Source organism: Ovis aries, chromosome 2 (assembly GCF_016772045.2).
Source record: "Ovis aries strain OAR_USU_Benz2616 breed Rambouillet chromosome 2, ARS-UI_Ramb_v3.0, whole genome shotgun sequence".
In the NCBI taxonomy this organism is placed as follows: domain Eukaryota; kingdom Metazoa; phylum Chordata; class Mammalia; order Artiodactyla; family Bovidae; genus Ovis; species Ovis aries.
The window spans coordinates 81181289-81201301 of NC_056055.1; the positions used below are offsets into that span (position 1 = coordinate 81181289).

The 20013-nt window shown below is 36.3% G+C and overlaps 1 protein-coding gene across 2 annotated transcripts; it reads left to right on the plus strand.

Moving 5' to 3' along the window:
• The first annotated feature begins 1263 nt into the window (after positions 1 to 1263).
• TYRP1 (tyrosinase related protein 1) lies at positions 1264 to 19655 on the plus strand. Of its 2 annotated transcripts, XM_042242266.2 has the most exons (8): positions 1264 to 1291; positions 1710 to 2175; positions 3575 to 3897; positions 6645 to 6849; positions 10211 to 10378; positions 13346 to 13525; positions 16536 to 16682; positions 17536 to 19655. In XM_042242266.2, the coding sequence occupies exons 2-8, from the start codon at positions 1791 to 1793 to the stop codon at positions 17739 to 17741; spliced, it is 1614 nt and encodes a 537-aa protein (XP_042098200.1). In that variant the 5' UTR covers positions 1264 to 1291; positions 1710 to 1790; the 3' UTR covers positions 17742 to 19655.
• Positions 19656 to 20013: the final 358 nt, after the last annotated feature.

The window sequence follows — 20013 nt, forward strand, 5'->3', positions numbered from 1 at the left end:
AAAATACTGCCACATGCAACAACTATGTATTCCACTCAAAAACATAGTGGAAAAAAAGTTTGGTCACTGAAACCTATTTAGATAGTAATGATGACAGCATTTTTGCAATCATTTTAGGAAATATCCTAATATTGTATTAGTAGACTATTGCATACATAACAAAATATAAAAATAAATTTTAAAAAATAACATTTTAGATGTATAAACATAAATCTTAATAACCATGGCTTGACAAGGCTGTAATAAATCATGTTGGTGGTCTTAACAAGAGGCTATGAACAGGAAATCCTTATTCTTTTTATCTTAATTTGTAAACATAGCCTTGGTTGGCTTTTCATTTGTACCATATGCCCCAGTCCTTTATACAGGTTTCTGGACAATTTTATGACTGAGGGTCAAATAGGACAGCTAACCCTGATCACAAATTCTGATAACTTTTGCATAGTAATTATGCATTTCAAACTAAAGATTATTCTGAAGAACAATTTTACATGTATGGGTTTTCAACTCCAGAGAAAAAATTCTTTTGAAATACATGAATCTATTACCCTAAGTGCCATTAACTTAAGACTGCTTGCAGAGACTGCAGGAAAAGAAAGCTATTCGGTGGTCATTTTCTAAACATTACATGTAGCAGTGACCCTGGGATCCTTTGCCATGGAGATGGAGATGAACACCCACCTATTGGACGTAAGGGAGTTGGAGTACCCAACTGTCAATGCCAGCAGGCAATGGTATGTGAGTTGCTGTAATTGTACCTGATGCTTTTTCTACTACAGTTAGTCTCTCTGGACACATTAAAAACAGCAGTATCTGTTTGCAAGATGAAACATAGTCAAAAGCTACCATCAGGTACAAACACTAGCCTAGCCCTTTATCACCAAGAAAGAGGTAAATAATCTCATTTCATCCTTTAAAGATACATTGCCAAAGGAAAAAATAAAATTATCTGCAATGAAAACAAAAGCTCTCTAATTTCTCTGATTTGTATTCCAAATTCATGGCTCTGACCTTTTCTTAAAACTTTAAGCATCACAAGGAAATCAGTGGGAAGGCAATCATGTGCTATCCAAATACTTAAAGGGCAGAAAAACTCACTGAAGTGAAAAAGGATTAGTAAAGGGTAGAAAAGAGGACTGGCCCCTCCCAGTTGGGGTGCACTGATTTGAGATTAGCTATCAGGAAGAAAACCCACAAGCAATTAAAAGTTCTGACATCAAGGGGAAACAAGCAAATATAAAACACTCAGCTCTAAGCAAGGTTCAGCAGAGAATGCCTTCAGGAGTTCAAGGTACTGGAGAGAAACTCTACGGGGAGTGGGTGGATTCCCACCAAAACTGCATGAGAATATGGGGACCTGAAGTCCTGGAAACTAACTTGCTAGAAATCTGCCCCCAATTCTTCTTTCAGCTCCATGGATAAATGTAATTAATGGTGCTGACCTGTTAATGAGTATTTTTGATAATGACATCCATGAGAAGTACTTTTTATATAAATAGAAATTAAAATGAAGAAAATTAAATGACTAGGACAGGGGATTTAATTACATAGATACTATACCTGTCAAATTTTTAAAGGTAAATTACTATTTTTGTAATGTCATCTTACAGACATGAAAAGCATTTTGAAGTTGGGTTGGGAAGGGCCTCATGCCATTTATAATGATACTAAAAAACTTGCATAATTTCATTTTGCTATTTTCTTTTCAGCTTGATTTTTATCTACGTGCCTCCTTCTCTACACAAAGGGCTGCAAACCAGAAGCTGTCCTGCATTCTTGCTTCAAGCAGAATGAAATCTCCTACACTCCTCTCTCTGGGTTACATGTTCCTGGTCCTGCTTTTCTTCCAGCAGGCCTGGGCTCAGTTCCCGAGAGAGTGCGCTACCATTGAGGCTTTGAGGAATGGCGTGTGTTGCCCAGACCTGTCCCCACTGTCTGGGCCTGGGTCTGACCGCTGCGGTTTCTCATCAGGGAGGGGTAGATGTGAGGTGGTGATAGCCGACTCCCGGCCCCACAGCCACCACTACCCACATGATGGCCGAGACGACCGAGAGGCCTGGCCCACACGCTTCTTCAACAGGACATGCCGCTGCAGTGGCAATTTCTCAGGACACAACTGTGGAACCTGCCGCCCTGGCTGGGGAGGGGCTGCCTGTGACCAGAGGGTTCTCACAGGTAAGCGGAGACTGAATGGATGCATAGTCCTGCATGGAACGCAACACATTTAATATTGCAGACCTTCAAATCAGTTGAGGTTTAAGAACTCCTAGAAATTGTAAAATTCAAGCCTCACTTTTCATAGCTGAGGAAACTGAGGCTTAGAGAAGCTAAGAAATGTATTTAAGGAGTTGAAGTTGAAACTCAGGTCTTCTGACTAATAACATTTCCTTTCACAAGATTTGTTGAGCAACCCCTTTATAATAGGAACAATGCCAGATGTTTATGACTAGACCTTTCAGTAACTTTGCAAGGCAGTTATGTTAATTGTGAATACATATTGGAGCTCAGAAAGGTCAACTCCACGTAACTGGTATGTGGGAAGCCTGGAGTTCACACTGAGATCTGTCCAGCTCTAATCCATGAGCTTCCTGCACAGCCCTTGCTGACCACAAAGATGTTCCCGACTCTGATGATTAAGTTCAGCCATTCTACAGGGTGAGCCTGGACTGCAGCCTAAACAACAATAAATGACAGAAATTTAAATAGTAACAGCCAGCAGTACTGGATTGTTCTCTTTGTGCCAAACATGAGATCGAGAGTTTCACAGGACACTTACTGAGCTTTCTGTTTTAAATTTACATTATTGTATTAGTTTCAGGCGGACTGCAAAGTGATTCAATTATGCATATCTATTTCTTTCAGATTTTTCTCTTATAGGTTATTAAAAAAGAATGAGTATGGTTCCCCATGCTATACAGTATATATTTGTTGGTTATCTATTTCATATATAGTAGTGTGTACATGTCAGTCCCAAACTCCTAATTTATCCCTCCCACCTACCCCTTTGGTGGTCATAAATTTGTTCTCTATGTCTGTGGTGAGTCTTTATTATGAACCAGGCTCTTGTCCAAGTTTTTTTATGCGTGTCCTCTTTAATCATTACAGCTCTATAAAGCAGGTATTTCTACACATACTTTACAGATGAAAAACTGATGCTTAGAGAAATATGTGCCAAGTAACAGAATTAGACTCTGGTCCTAACCACTATGCTAAACCATATACTATATTTTTGCAAAATTTATGGTATTAAAAGGTAGAAAATTACAAGAAATATGCAAATAGTGAGCAGAAATCTACAGCAGGATCATAGAATCATAAAGTCCATGGTAAGATTAAGGAAAGCTCTTACTCTAAATAGAGTAAGTTGGAGAAAGAGGGAGGAGATTAGACAGAGAAAGCAGACATGAAGAAGGGATTTTAGCTAGCGATATTTTTTAAAGTATAATATGATGTGAGCACAGATGCCAATTATCATTCATGGGTTAGTGGGACATGGGGTTACAAGATGATTGAGTATTCTCTATCCATGCTCACATGGCAGATGTTTTCACATTTGAATTTTGTGTCCCTAAAGTCAGGAGAAACCTTCTGGACTTAAGCACAGAAGAAAAGAACCGCTTTGTCCAGGCTCTGGATATGGCAAAGCACACCACTCACCCTCAGTTTGTCATCGCCACCAGGAGGTCAGAAGAAATATTGGGGCCAGATGGCAACACACCACAGTTTGAGAACATCTCCATTTATAACTACTTTGTTTGGACACACTACTACTCAGTCAAAAAGACTTTCCTGGGAGCAGGACAGGAAAGCTTTGGTGAAGTGGATTTCTCTCACGAGGGACCAGCATTTCTCACATGGCACAGGTACCACCTGCTGCAGCTGGAGAGAGACATCCAGGTATGCACGAGACAGGGCCACATTCGTATCCTTTACAGAGAGGGTACCTTGTTTGTAAGTCATTAACTCACTGTGTCCTGAATGATCAAAACAGGTGATGACAGAGCGGTTTCACGTTATTAACCTGCCTTTGACGTTCTGTTATGTCTTTCCCTGTGCTAATCATTCCCTCATTTATTAATCTTTATCCTTAGTGAAGTGAAAAGAAAAGTCACATCAATGGTCAGGAAGCCAAATGAGATATTTGTAGGTGTGAATTAAAGCACTGGACATAGTCTACAACTCTGCCATTGAAAAAATGACCCTCATATAGTTTGCAATGTAGGACTCTCATTTGATCTGTAGCCCTTCTGAAATGTAAACCAATAGCCCCTCCTTGTTTGGATGAGGAAAGACTGATATTACTTTTCAGTCTTCCAAGTTCCAAATGTATAGCTCATTTTATAAGTTGATGACTTTGTATGATATATACAGGGTTTAAACTACAAAAATAATACTTTTCATTTAAATTGGCATATTCTAATTGAATTCCTGTGTTTCCATGTTCTCTACCACTTTGAGGCTTATAGCAGAAACCTACTAACAATATCCACTAGGTCAGACATCATTTTAATCTAAAGACATTGGCTTTTTTAGCATGAAGTGAAACTAAACAGTTATTACTGGTTTATTTTTAATCAGATAAACTAAAATCACATTAAAGTAGCTGTTAAGATACTTTCTTATTGTCTCTTTTACTATTTGTTCTGTTTTAAGAAAAGTATTGTCATTTTCAAATGAATTTAAATTTTGTTCATTTTTGAAGTACAGTTGATTTACAACATTGTATTAATTTCTGCTGTATAGCAATATGATTCAGTTATATTTGTTTGGCCAAAAATTTCATTTGGGTTTTTTAGTAAGATCTTATGGACAAACCCACACAAATGTTTTGACCAACCTAATACATATCTATGCTCTTTTTAATATTTTTTCCATTATGGTTTATTATAGGATATTGAATATAGTTCTCTGTGCTATACAGTAGGATACTGTTTATCCATTTCACATACAATAGTTTACAACTGTCAATCACAAACCAATTCTTAACCCCTTTAATAGTCTTAGAGCTCAACTAGGAAATCGACAAGTTGAATCTGTTTTCTAGGTGAAATAAGAGCAATGATTCCCTCCCCACAAATTAAAATCTAAAAATATCTGAAGGCAGGAAAAAATATCTGGGGGCAGACTCATGTATTGATTTGCAGTATGCTTATGCCCAGCATTATCCAAGAAAATAAATGGTTTAGAAGGGAGAGATTTAAAGCACTAAAATATAGAAAAAAATATTCATATGTAAGTACTCCATCCATATGCAGTTTGAGAGTGATTAAATGAATTCAGCTGCTACTCTGAACTTCATATTTTATAGCTCTGATTTCACATAAGACATTTAGTAGATTATGAGTAGATAAATCTGTCATTTGTAATCAACTCCAGATCTTCTTGCCTTCAAGTCATTTTCCCACGAGTGCATCAAAATGAAAGGGCAGGTGCAAAGTATCTAAAAGCTTCAATTGTGCCTGTGTAAACTTCAACCTCTATGACTTACATTTTTAAAACCCAACTTCACAAGGGATCCAACAAATTATAATCTAAATGTAATGCACAGTTGAAATGCCACATGAATATGTTCCAGCTCCCAAATGCCAGTTGCTGAACCACAAACTGACTCTTAATGATCCCTCAGAAGCTGTCACTAATCTTTGTGAACCAGAACAATGGCTGCCCAACAAGGCCTCTAAAGCCCTGGAGATCAATAAGAAGGGATGCACTGGAAGGCTTTTGACCCTCTAAAATACCCCAAGGACAAGGATATGCTTCCTAGAAAGGGTTTAAGAGTAAAAAAGCAGAAAAGTACTAAATGTTTGCAAGGTGAGATTAAACAATGGCAATCCCTACATTTATCCCACACTCTAAATATAGTTCCCCAAAGGCCTAAAGGAACGAGAAATAATAAGTACAATAAATATATCTTTAAAGGAACCCAATAAAATAAGCATGTGATCTTGAGCCCAGCATTTTTTAATTTGTTGAGATCAGCTCTAAATGGAAACTAGGTCCCTGGGCTACAGAACAGCACGCTCAGAAAAATATTCAGCTTCCGTTAAGCATTTCCTGTCTATATTGGTTTCTGGCAAAGGCCTGAATCTTCATAGTTTAGATTCTGAAGCAGAAGTCTCTAAGTAAAACACCAGGCAGATAAGGCTAATTTCAAAGAAGCCTCTATAGTGTGTGGCTTGAAGTTGACTCAGTTAAATTAAAAAGCAGAAATGAAATAAAAAGCACTGCTTCACATAATATATCTCAAGGCTGGATCCAGCTCCAGACAGGAGTTTGTGATGCTTCAATTAGAGATAGGAAAATGGAAGGAAGCGAAAGTATCAGAGAGTAGAAGTTATTGTTGATAATTTTTAGTATAACCAACTTGCCTGAAAAAGAAAAGACACCTCCCCAAAGCATTTGCAGAAACTTCTGTATAATGAATTGGGTTTCATTCCCTCTAGTGCCTAAGTGACTTCCTGTAGTAAATCAGGAGCTTTGTTAAATGAGGTATCTAAGGTCGCTAGCCCTGCAGATACCACTGACTCACTAACTGGTTCCCAAGTGGCTGAGAAAACTAAGAAGCAAACTGCCAGGGAGTAAACCAAGCAAAGGGAGAATTTTAAACAAAAGCAGGAAATGCTAACAGAGCCTCTGTGATCTAGGAAATGTTGCAGGATCCTTCTTTCTCCCTCCCTTACTGGAATTTTGCCACTGGGAAGAACACCTGCGACATTTGCACCGATGACTTGATGGGATCAAGAAGCAACTTTGATTCCACTCTTATAAGCCCGAACTCTGTCTTTTCTCAATGGCGAGTAGTCTGCGAATCCTTGGAAGATTATGATACCCTGGGAACCCTATGCAACAGTAAGTTCCAAATGGCGACTAAGATTTGGAATTCCCTATTAGATAAAGAGATTAAATGTGTTAAGGACTTCAGACTAAAGTTCACTTTTATTATAGAGAATGGATGTACAGATATTCACTAAGTACCTAGGATAGAACAGACAATCTGGGGTGCTCCAGGGAAAAAAGAAAGTGCCTATGCATTTTTCCATTGCTTTTTCTGAACAACTTGGTTGGTGCATTGCTTGCTTTCTTATTTTGGAAATGTCTATTTGTATTAGTTAATCCTCTTAGTAAGCCCAGCACTGCTTTGTGGTCATGTGTCTTATGCTGGAATTTCACAGAAAATGTGTCCCTAGGAAATGTGAAATCTGCAGAAAGAATTGGAAGTACCTTGGGGAGTAAAAAATATACATTTAATAATAATAATTGTTATATAAAGATTAGTATTATTTTGTTATTATATTATTTTTACTATTATGTCACTTTGATTTCCAACCTTCTAACTAGATTAACAAAGAGAATGCTTAACCAGCTGTCCTAACATCTTTCTCCAGTGGTCTGAATGCCCTCTGCCATAGGTCACGTTTCTGACTTTTGTGGAATCGTTCCTGTGAAGCTGTCTGTTCTCTTCCTTGGATCTTATTTTTACCATCTCCCTTGATACTAACACAAGGTCTTAATTATCAGAGTCTTTCTATCTCACTTTATTTTTCTTCTTTAGTCATGTCTAAATATTTTGAACTTTTGTTCTTCCATATAAAAACTAGAAGTATTGATTTTTTTTCATTATTGTACTCATAACATTTATTCTGCACATATTTTTAAGCACCAAATATTAAATTACATTGTAAACTTAGAATATTTTAAGTAGAACAACAAAATTAAGTAGACTTTTTACCATTAGATTATTTAGCTGTATACAGGAATAAGAGAAGTAACCATATGTAAAACTTTATTCTATATAAGTATAAAATTAGAATTTCTGTTTGGTGAAATGAGATGAAATTGAGGATTGGTGTATATTTGGGACCAAAACATTCATCTCTCCCTGTGACTTTTTTTTTAGTTTGCTTGCACATGGACAACTTCTGTCGTTGCAACAATTACCTTACTATGGATTAGAGTCCTGTGGGATTCCCATGCAGGAATGAATGAAAAGTTCAGTGTCTGAAGTAGAAAGTAGATTTGAGAAGTATTGTAAAGAAAAAGAGCATCTCTTTCATATGATGAATCAAAAATAGTTTAGTGGCTGGAAGAATATTCAGTTCAGTTCAGTCGCTCAGTGATGTCCGACTCTTTGCGACCCCATGAATCACAGCACGCCAGGCCTCCCTGTCCATCACCAACTCCCGGAGTTCACTCAAACTCACGTCCATCATGTCGGTGATGCCATCCAGCCATCTCATCCTCTGTCATCCTCTTCTCCTCCTGCCCCCAATCCCTCCCAGCATCACAGTCTTTTCCAATGAGTCAACTCTTCGCATGAGGTGGCCAAAGTACTGGAGTTTCAGCTTTAGCATCAGTCCTTCCAAAGAAATCCCAGGGCTGATCTCCTTTAGAATGTTAGGTGTCAATAAATAACTCCTTGGTGGTGGTTTAGTCACTAAGTCGTGTCCAACTCTTGTGACCCCGTGGACAGAGCAGCCTGACAGGCTACAGTCCATGGGATTCTCCAGGGAAGAATACTGGAGTGGGTTGTCATTTCCTTCTCCAAAATAACTCTTTAATGTACCAAGTTTGGTACATTCTCTTCCTGGTAAATGGAGAGAGACTGTCTAGAAAGCATATGAGAACATATGCATGGGATGTCCAAGGAAGTTTTGCTCTAAAGATGTACTTGTATGTGTGTCCTGTAAAAGATGACCAGTGAAACCACAGGGATGGATAATTTTATTGGAGAAGAAAAGTAGAGGGAGGAAAGAATTATTGTGAGGATTAAATATTTTATCAATGCATTTGGCATCATATCAGACACATTAATGGGTATTCAATAAAATGTTATTTTTCCTTTTTTCTTTCATGGGCCTGAAAAATAAAATAGTTCTGCCATCCACTACCCACTTCCATTGCCACATTCCAGGCTAGCTGTTCACCTAACAGACTCTCTCATACAAATCAACCTTATCTTTTCATAAGTCAACATAAACCAAGCAACTATTTAACTTCAATTATTTGCCATCCCTCGTGGCACAGAGGTTAAAGCATCTACCTGGAATGAGGGAGACTGGGGTTCAATCCCTGGGTCGGGAAGATCCCCTGGAGAAGGAAATGGCAACCCACTCCAGTACTCTTGCCTGGAGAATCCCATGGAGGGAGGAGCCTGGTAGGCTATAGTGCATGGGATTGCAAAGAGTCGGACATGACTGAGCAACTTCACTTTCACTTTCATATGCCATCTACTTGATCAAGACTGGAGGACATACTGGTGATCAAGAACAGTTTGTGCTCTGATGGGGCTTATATTATGCACAGAAAAAAGCCTGTCATCCTTTATTATTATCTCTGCTTAACAATGTTTGACTTGTAAATTTTTTCTCATTTTACTTCTGGCAATTTTTCTCAGATCTTCAGGGCTCTTGCAAATCTGTCTACCCAATGAAGTCTTCCTGAAGCTGCCCAATTGGGAAGAATTAGTATTCTCTCTTTTTTTTTTTTTCCTCTCTTTTTCCTTCTCTCCCTCTCTCCCTCCTTTCCCTATTTCTTTCTCTCCTTGCCTGTCTCCCCAAAGGCACCTTTATATTCCTAGAGATATATCTTATCGCTAGTATTGTAGCCCTTTGTTTACATGTTTATCTTACTGACCTTCAAAACTTTTACTTTTCACCTTATCTGCTGAAAAATATGTGTTGATTGAAACATAGATCACTTCCCAAAGAGAGTTAAGGTTGTTTTAACATTATTTCTTTGAAAGCTTGAAACAACATTCAAGAACAAAACTCCATGTAATGTGAAATAAAGATTTCAGTGTAGAATTTTGGTTTATGAGATTATATTCACAAAATTTAATCTTCCACGGAACTTCTGTTTTAATGTTTAAATTAAAACTTCTGTTTAAATCTCTTTAAAAAAGAGATTTAACATATACTGATATGTTAATAACATTAAACTGATTTAACGAATACAAGGACCTCTATCTGTTTTTACAACCATTTTTTTCTTCAGATGATTCTATCACATATTTTCCCTTTTCACAGAAGTTGGACATGATAACCTAGGTTTTATCACTTTAATACTGCAGAATATGCATTTGAAATTTTTTCTCTTCTACAAAGGAAAACCTGTCTTTCTGTGTTCAAGACCCCATGTATACAAATTTAATAAGGAAAGCTAAGATCTCTAAATGTTCTATACGTGTTCACATACCCCATCTTTTTCCCAGGCACTGAGGGTGGGCCAATTAAGAGAAACCCAGCTGGAAATGTGGCCAGACCAATGGTGCAACGTCTTCCTGAACCACAGGATATCGCTCAGTGCTTAGAAGTTGGTTCATTTGACACACCTCCTTTTTATTCTAATTCTACAAACAGCTTCCGAAACACAGTGGAAGGCAAGTAAACAAAACTGGTGCTCTGAATTGATCTAGTTGTTACAGGAAAAATTCAAGTGTTCAAATCAAATCTCTTTAAAAAAACCTTTGAATGCCGTATGGAATCTGTGATGTGTATGCGATATGAATAGGGCTGCCTATAATTATATAGCCACAGTCCTCTGCTCAATAGAACTTTCTTAAAGAAAAGCATAACCCCTGAAACTCTTTTTATCACAAGAAAGGATCCTGCATTCTCTTAAAATACCTAAAAGGTATTTAAACTCAAATTTCTGTTAGGTGGCTGGCCAATATGGATATAACTATATCAAATTCTAGTATAGGCAAATAATATTCAAGACTTGGAGATATTTTTTTTTTTCTTAAAAAAACAATCCTGCACATCCAATCCGTTCAGTTCAGTTGCTCAGTCATGTCCGACTCTTTGTGACCCCATGAATCACAGCATGCCAGGCCTCCCTGTCCATCACCAACTCCTGGAGTTCACTCAGACTCACGTCCATCGAGTCAGTGATGCCATCCAGCCATCTCATCCTCGGTTGTCCCCTTCTCCTCCTGCCCCCAGTCCCTCCCAGCATCAGAGTCTTTTCCAATGAGTCAACTCTTCGCATGAGGTGGCCAAAGTACTGGAGTTTCAGCTTTAGCATCATTCCTTCCAAAGAAATCCCAAGGCTGATCTCCTTTAGAATGGACTGGTTGGATCTCCTTGCAGTCCAAGGGACTCTCAAGAGTCTTCTTTAACACCACAGTTCAAAAGCATCAATTCTTCGGTGCTCAGCCTTCTTCACAATCCAACTCTCATTGACATCAAATAAAAAGTCTGGTTTGGACATATGTACCATCTTGAAAGTTTTGTTAAGATCTACAAAAAATCAAACCAGCATCTAGAGATACTTAATTTGATTTTCTTTAAATAATTCAAGTATTTTAAAGTTGAGGGACCAAGTTCAAAGAAGTGAAAAGATATCTAGCTAGTTAGCAACAGAGCACAGATTCAAATCAAAAATTTCTATGTCCTCTGAAAAATTATATCATTTATAATTATTTTATAAAAAAAAACTTGTATACCTCTAAATTATTCATGATACATATTTAAAGTCTTAAAAGAACAGAATCATGTTTAACTTTATTATAAACTTGTTCTTGTCAAATTTAACCTTAAATACAGTATTATACATGTTAGACCACCCTCCCCCAACCGAAAAAGGGAATAGATCTCTCTTTCCCTTGATCTAAGATACTTGATATATAGATCTGATAATTATTTTCAATTGTCTCCCTTTTTATCATCAAAATTAGATGCCATTCTCTCCTATCTTTATGTTAATTTTAATAACTACATGTGAAAGCACTGATTTGGAGATTCCTCAATAATCAGCATATTTTGACTAAGCTGGTATTTATAAACTAATGTTGTTAAGTGATTCTGTAAAGAATTTAAGAATATGAGTGTATTTTATTGATGCCCAATCAAAAGACAAATTATACTGATTTCCAGATAGAATGTACAAAAAGGTTAGTGCCTGACCATGTACAATGTAGGCAATCTTTAAATGTTTTATGAGTCAAAAAATAATAGAATAAACATATAAAAAAGAATAATGAATAAATGAATGAATAGCTATAATTACACTACTGAGTTAATGCATTTCAAATTCTAATATTGCTTTTATAATATACAGGCATACCCTGCTCTCCCATCTCTGGTCTTCAAGCTAACAACATACTTATAACTCGATCCCACATCAGAGACTCCCTACCTTCATTTGTGATCTATCCATGTCTTCTCCCTAATACACTTATATGAACAATATGTGATGAGAGTATATATGGGAAGTATATATATCTTATATATAACATATGGGAAATGTATATTTTATATGTAATAAGTATGCAATATGTGGATTATATGTAAACGGGGATATGTATGATGCACGGCTTCCCAGGTGGTACAGTGGTAAAGAATCTGCCTGCCAACACAAGAGATGTGGGAGGCGCAGGTTTAATTCTGAGGACAGGAAGATTCCCTCAAGAAGAAAACGGCAACCCACTCCAGTATGATTGCCTGGACAATCCCATGGACAGAGGAGCCTGGAGGGCTACCATAATGGGGGTCTCAAAGAGTTGGATGCAATTGAGCATACATGCACATATATGAATCATATGTGAAATATACGTAGTGCATAATATGGAAATGTTTTTGGAGAAGATATAAATATATGTGTGTGTGTATATATATATATATATAGAGAGAGAGAGAGACTAGAGAGCATTCTCAAAAGTTCTATAAATGTTTTGACAGCAGTCTTTTCAGATATTTAAAACTAGTACAGAGATGACAAAAAAGCTCTGAGAAATTCTGACTTCTCCACAGAAATAATTGTCTAAAAATAGACATGCAGACAGTCTGAAGGAGTAAGGCAGGAGACTAAAGTAACATCTGGCAATTTAAGTTCAGGGCAATCAGAGCAGTGATCTCCCAATTGTATCAGCAGTTTTTGCAGAAGCTAGAGATTTCCATTGTCTTTATTTCCATGTAGACCAATGTTGCTGCTGCTGCTAAGTCGCTTCAGTCGTGTCCGACTCTGTGTGACCCCATAGACAGCAGCCCACTAGGCTCTCCCGTCCCTGGGATTCTCCAGGCAAGAACACTGTTAAGAACAATGTTAGCCTTGTCAAAATAGAGTGCTTTATATATTTTGACTGGTATCCTTTGCAGGTCATTATTTTTAACCTAGAGGCTACACTTAGAATGTCATGCCACCAGCTTCAAACTAACCTAGCTCTTACTACAGCAAACAAACGTCACCAACCATAGGTACAGAGAAGCTGTGCTATTACACTAAGGTAAAAATTGGCCTGACAAGCTCAGGAAAAATTGTTTCCCAATATAATTACCACTTTAGACTTAAAAAGTCATATATTTGTAATGGATTTTACTATTCTCATCTTAATTTTTGTATCTAGGTTACAGTGATCCCACAGGAAGGTATGACCCTGCTGTGCGAAGCCTTCACAATTTGGCTCATCTATTCCTGAATGGAACAGGGGGACAAACTCATTTATCTCCCAATGATCCTATTTTTGTCCTCCTACATACATTCACTGACGCGGTATTTGATGAATGGCTGAGGCGATACAATGCTGGTGAGACTGTTTCATATGCTTTTTGCAAACTCAGCAAACAAGACTGTTCAGATGACATAGTTATCACTTTAGGCTAAGAACTTGACACATTTAAACTATGCTTTACAATAGGATAAAATAGCTCTAATACTTAGCTATTTCCAAATATTTTAAACCACTCAAAAGGCAGATAAGAAGTCTCTCAGTATAGTAGTAAAAAGATGAGACTTATTAACATTCACTAGGACTAAAAACTAATCCCTTCACCTCTTAACCATGTAAAGATGACTAACTACCATGTTTCCCCAATTTTTCTTTCTCATATCTTCCAGTGAACATCCTCATTGCTTTTCATATGGATGTGAAAACCTTAAAGAGCTCTTCTTTGATACCCCAAAGACAGAAAAATTATACTCATAAACCACAGTTCTGATTTTTATTACTTTACAGCCTCTCACAAATGGAAATTTTATTCAACTTGAAAAGTTAATGCTAGTTTTTATATCACACCATAGAACATCTCTTTTAAGTTCATTTTAATGCATTCTTTAAAATGTTATTTAGAGGCTACTTTCTCTTCACTCTGCTGAGAGGGTTATATTACTATTCAAACTATGAATGTGCTTTTACTGGTTAAAACATCATAAATTTTCACATTTAAAATTGTTCTAAATTTTGGCTCATGTACTTTTATTTCATCAAGGACATAAACATAATATTGGAGATTATCTATGGATTCATCTATTCATTCAGCCACCTCTTACTTCTGTGCTTGTGTGTGGTGTGTGTGTGGGGGGGGGGGGTGTATGTGTGTGCGTGTGTGTGTGTGTGTGTGTGTGTATGCTTGTGAGAGAGAGAGAAAATACAGTAGTAGATTCTAATCTAACCTGATCTGGACTATGAATTGATGAGTTAGTCAAGAGTTTGTTTCAACTGAAAAACATTTAAGAAATAAATAGCCTAAATATAAATATTTATCTACTTATTAATCTTCTATGAAGTCACTGATTGGAGTTTCACCTGATTTTTCGTGTGTTTTTATATATATACATGCAACCATAATGAATTATCTATAATTTGCATTGCCTGTTTCTTTAAAGTGAAACAAGAAATTCACAACCCTTGTGATGCTGAGTACAGTATTATCCTAAATTTTCATAATGTTTCCCTAACCCTTTATAGTCATAGTTGCCCACTCCTAATTCTATAGCAGTGTTATAGCCATTCATTCTTAATAAATCTTTCCAAAACATTTCCATTTGTTTATTATAAAAACACCCTTCTCCTTTTACATTTATAACTATCAGTTTATGAATGTTTTATTATACTACTTTTATTTCAATAACAAATAACCTGAATTAATAGGTTTATGGATGAACAAAACACGCTTTTATTAGACATTTACATCTGGTAACTAGACAGCAATGTACAAGCTGACAACAAGCATATGTAAATAGATACAGTGTATGGGGGAGAGTTTCTTTGTAGACAAGTAATATTAGAAAAGGGGATAGGGAGGACTGTGTAAATAGAGAAAGAAAGATGGTCCTAAGAAAGGAACAAAGGAGCCACTGTTGCTGGAGCAGAGTAGGGAGGGGGATGAAAAATGGAGGGAGATGACAAGGTCAGAGGAAAACCTGGAGCAGATCCTTAGAGGCATGGGATTTAACTCTGTAAGAGATGGGGAGCCACTGAAGGATCTGACATAGGGAAGTAATATTGTAATGCAATTGTTACTTTCATTAGTTTTCTTTTCCTCCATTTATTTTAATGGACATAACTTTTTGATGCAGCTGAAACTGAGCTGAGTTGAGGCTGATTCAGTAAAGAAAAAATAGGAAGCTTAAAAAATTATCTGAGTTATTATCTTTAATATCTAACTTTAATAAGTAATTAGTATGAGTGCTTTGAGGTCAGGAATCCTGTCTTTGGTTCAATGTTATAGCTCATGTGCCTAGGTCAGTGCCTGGCATGAGGAGGAACACAATAGACTTTAATGGATACATACTTAATTACCATTAATTCAGAGTACACTTGAAATCATTAAATTTTAAAGTAATTAAATTTAAATTTATAAAAATATAAACACTACCTGCCATTTCTATGATCAATGTTTCTCTAGAGTAGATGTTAAAAAGTTCTCCTATGCTTCACAGGATTGCAGTGACTATCCAGGTAATATACTTCTTGCAATCAGAAAATCTAATATTTAACTAGCCTTCTCACATATTTCAGATCTTCTAAACTTATCCCCACTAATGTCTTGCCCAAACCCACTTCCAATTGTGGTTTTGTGACATTCCACTTGGTATTTAATTGTACCAACATAAATATAAACAACAGCAATAAAGAAAGATTTTTTGCCACAAACAGCATCACTCCTTTTATCTCTGATAACAACTCACTAACAACATAAGTGCCTATGATTTGTATTTAAGTAGAAAGATGAAAGGTGGCAAGAAACAAATAGCATTATAGGACCTTGATTTGATAAGTTAAATGCTTTTTGATAACAGAGTAAGAACCCAGGGAATAAGCTCACATTTATTGCTCTAATTAAACAGAAAAAAATGAAAAGTACTAAACAGAAATATGCATAGTCAAGGACAAACCTCCATCAGATACACTGCCTCCTAAATTTAAACAATAGATGATGCTACAGCAAACTACAGGTTCAATCTTTCTTTAGCTTTGAAGAGTACATTTAATGAATTTTACTGAAAATAGTTTCTGTAATTTAAAAGTAAAACAACTAATGATTATCATAGATAAGAAAATACTAAAACTTCCTTACTTTTAAACCTTCTTTTTCTATTGGATGACGTTACTATTGTCCTCAGAGCGTTTGAGCTCTGTTTCATGCAATTCCCAGTTCTGCTGTTATAATTTTTTATGGCATTATTCAGTGTAAAATATGAAAGAACTTTTATTGTTACCCTTGACCAATTTAAGTCACCTTCAGAACATAATAATATATTAATACAAACTGATTATGTCTATTTATTAACAAGGTGTCTTTGACATATTTTAGATATATCCACATTTCCACTGGAAAATGCCCCTATTGGACATAATAGACAATACAATATGGTACCATTTTGGCCTCCAATTACCAACATAGAAATGTTTGTTACTGCTCCAGACAACCTGGGCTATACTTACGAAGTTCAATGGCCAGGTGAGTACTGAAAATGTATTTTACTATGGAAATTTCCAAAATCAAACTTATTACCTTTAAAGTAACCTCAGTTTTCTGAGATAAAGTAACCCACAGCTTTCCACTATGATTAAATAGCTTTGTTTGAATTTTTATTTGGGGATAAAGAGAATGAATTTAAAATTTGTCGGGACCCCATTCTGACCTGGTTGAGCTGGTTACCTAGCACACTATTTTGTTTAATACTTACAGCTCTCTGAGGAAGGCATTAAAATGCTCATTTTACAAATAAGGAAGATGAGATGATAGTAATTATCAAAGATCACCTCCCTAGAAGCACAGAGAATGAATTTTGAGCTTAGCCCTGTAAAATATGCCCTGTGTAATATACTCTTATTTTTCTACTACATGAACGTGCTTCTAGTTGTTTATCTTAAAAGAGATGAAGTGAGACACTCTGAGCTGTTTTTTGAGAGGTTATGAAATCCAAAATCTCCTGGTTTAATTTTAAATCCTTTTCTTAACCAAGGCAATGGGGTACAGTGGAAGAGCACAGAATTGGATCCTGAAAGATCTGGGCTCCAAAACCAGCTCCACCGTCTATTAACCAAATGACCTTGGGCAAGTGATTTAAACACTGAGCCATCATCTCCTCACCTTCAGAAGAGATATAATAACTATCCCAATAGGATGCAGTCATTATGAGAAACTGGGGAGTGCTTTGAAGATCCCAGGTGCTATAAAGGCAATGTGGCCAATAAAAATTAAATACGAGGATTTCGTCAAGTACCTGGAACAATGCCTACATTTAGGGGATCCAATTTTGGCAACGATTTTACTATTTATTTTTTGTTCTCATTTTATTTTCAAACAGGTCGGAGTTTTAGCATTCCTGAGATTGTCACCATAGCAGTAGTGGCTGCGTTATTACTGGTCGCGGTCATTTTTGCGGGCGCCTCTTGTCTGATTCGTGCCAGAAGCAACATGGATGAAGCAAATCAGCCTCTCCTTACTGATCAGTATCAACACTACATTGAAGAAAATGAAAAAATCCATAATCCTAATCAGTCTATGGTCTAATGACAAGTGTAAATTCTCATATGCATTTGAATCATAAAAACCACACACTTAGAACATAATAGGTTGAGTTACTAACTGTATTTTCTTTTACTCTGTTACTTCCTTCCTTGTGCATGTCCATATTGGAATTACAATCTCCAGATATTATTTTCCAGAACTGGGGAAAGTCACAATCTTTTCAATGGTTTCTATTTTTCAGTTCTACTTAAAAAAAAAAAAAGAGTGTGTAGGGAGGGGAGGCGGAGTGGGGCTTCCCTGGTGGCTCAGCTGGTAAAGAATCTACCTGCAATACAGGAGACATGGGTTCAATCCCTGGGTTGGGAAGATCCCCTGGAGAAGGGAAAGACTATCCACTCCAGTATTCTGGCCTGGAGAATTCCATGGACTACAGTCCAGGGGGTCTCAAAGAATCAGACACGAGTGAGCAACTTTTACTTTAAAATGGTAGGTTGTACCAATTCCATGGTATTTAAACAAATATGAAGATTTGGGGCACGTTTTAAAATTTTAAAGATCAACAAAATGACAATCTAAATAAGTTGCTGTACTCTGTTTACATTGTAAAGAAAACCCATGATTAATAGTAAGCTGATTAAAATACATGAGTAGGACACAACTGGACTTATTTATGAAGCAGAAACAGACTCACAGACATAGAAAACAAACTTATGGCCACCAAAGCAGAAAGGGGAGAGGTGAGGGATAAGTTAGGAGTTGCGATTAGCAGACACGAACTAGCATATAAAAAACAGCTAACAACAAGGTCTTACTGTACAGCCTAGGGAACTAGATTCAATATCCTACAATAAACTACAATGAAAAAGAATATATATATATATATATATATATAAAAAATATATAATTGAATCACTTTGCTGTATACCAGAAACTAATACTGTAAGTAAACTATACTCCAATAAAAGTTTTTTTTTTTAATGACTAGGCATTTCTACAGTTTTAAGATGTAAATACATTTTAATTCCTTGGCAGTGACCAACACATATAAAGGACACTACATTTGTAGTTTAAATTAATCATGTGACATATAAATGGGATTCTAATTAACTTTTTTAAACTGATCTTCCTCATAAGGTTCAAGGCCACAGCAAAATCACAACCTTTGTCACACTTTGGAGAGGTAAAAGCTTTACTTTGTAAAAAGAAAGTTAATAGTGCCTGTACATGAACTGTGTTCTCCTATCTGTCAATTGATTGACAAAAGAACTACCCATCCATGTTTCACCTCATACTTCCTCTTAGAGGCCCACAAGAAGGCATAAAGGTAGAGAAAGTGCATCATTGTGCTCTACAAATAACATCAGTTCATTGTGTTTAATTCAAATATCACTGTCTCTTATTTAGCAGCCTGCTATATATTTTCAAAAAAAATTACTTCACAAGTCCCTCATTGTACAATTCTGCAAGAATGTCATTCGTTAATTTCTTCTTATCTTTTAAGAAAACATTTTTTTCTCTTTTTGATCTTGTATTACCAAAATTATATTCCCAATGAAGAACTCTTATAGGCTAGTTATAGAGGGCAAACATTTTAATTAAAATGAAATTTTAGAAAGAAATAATATCAATAATAATCATGCACTATAGAAAATGTGTAGTCTGACATTCCCATCTCAATAATCAGAAACAAGACTAAAGTTATATACACCTGATTGGTTATTGGGCTTCCCTATATTAAACAATCTTCAGGCTATGTATACAAGATATTCAAAATGTGTTAGCAAAAGAGAATGTGTATAATAATAGCATTGTTCTAACTTTCAAACAGCATTACTCAGTTGGTTCTCACAAATACATTTTGACTTATTAAAACATTATGTATTCAAAGCTTTTCAGATAAATTATTTTATAATGTAAGATTTATTAATATTTTATATAAACATCAATGAAACTGAATTCGTCACTTCATATTTTTGGAGGTTTATTGAGTACTCATTTCATAGACATGTATTAAGCACACACTATGGATTTGAGGAAGGGAAAGTCAAGAACATACATTGAGACGATATTTGACTTGGGTCTTAAGAAAACCAATGAATTTGCCAAACATTAGCGTGTGTGTTAGGTGCTCATTTGTGTCCGACTCTTTGCAACTCCATGGACTGCAGCCCCACTAGGCTCCTCTGTCCGTGGAATCCTCCAGGCAAGACTACTGGAGTGGGTAGTCATTCCCTTCTCCAGGGGATCTTCCCAACCCAGAGATTGAACCCAGATCTCCTATATTGCAAGGAGATTCTTTACTGTCTGAGCCACC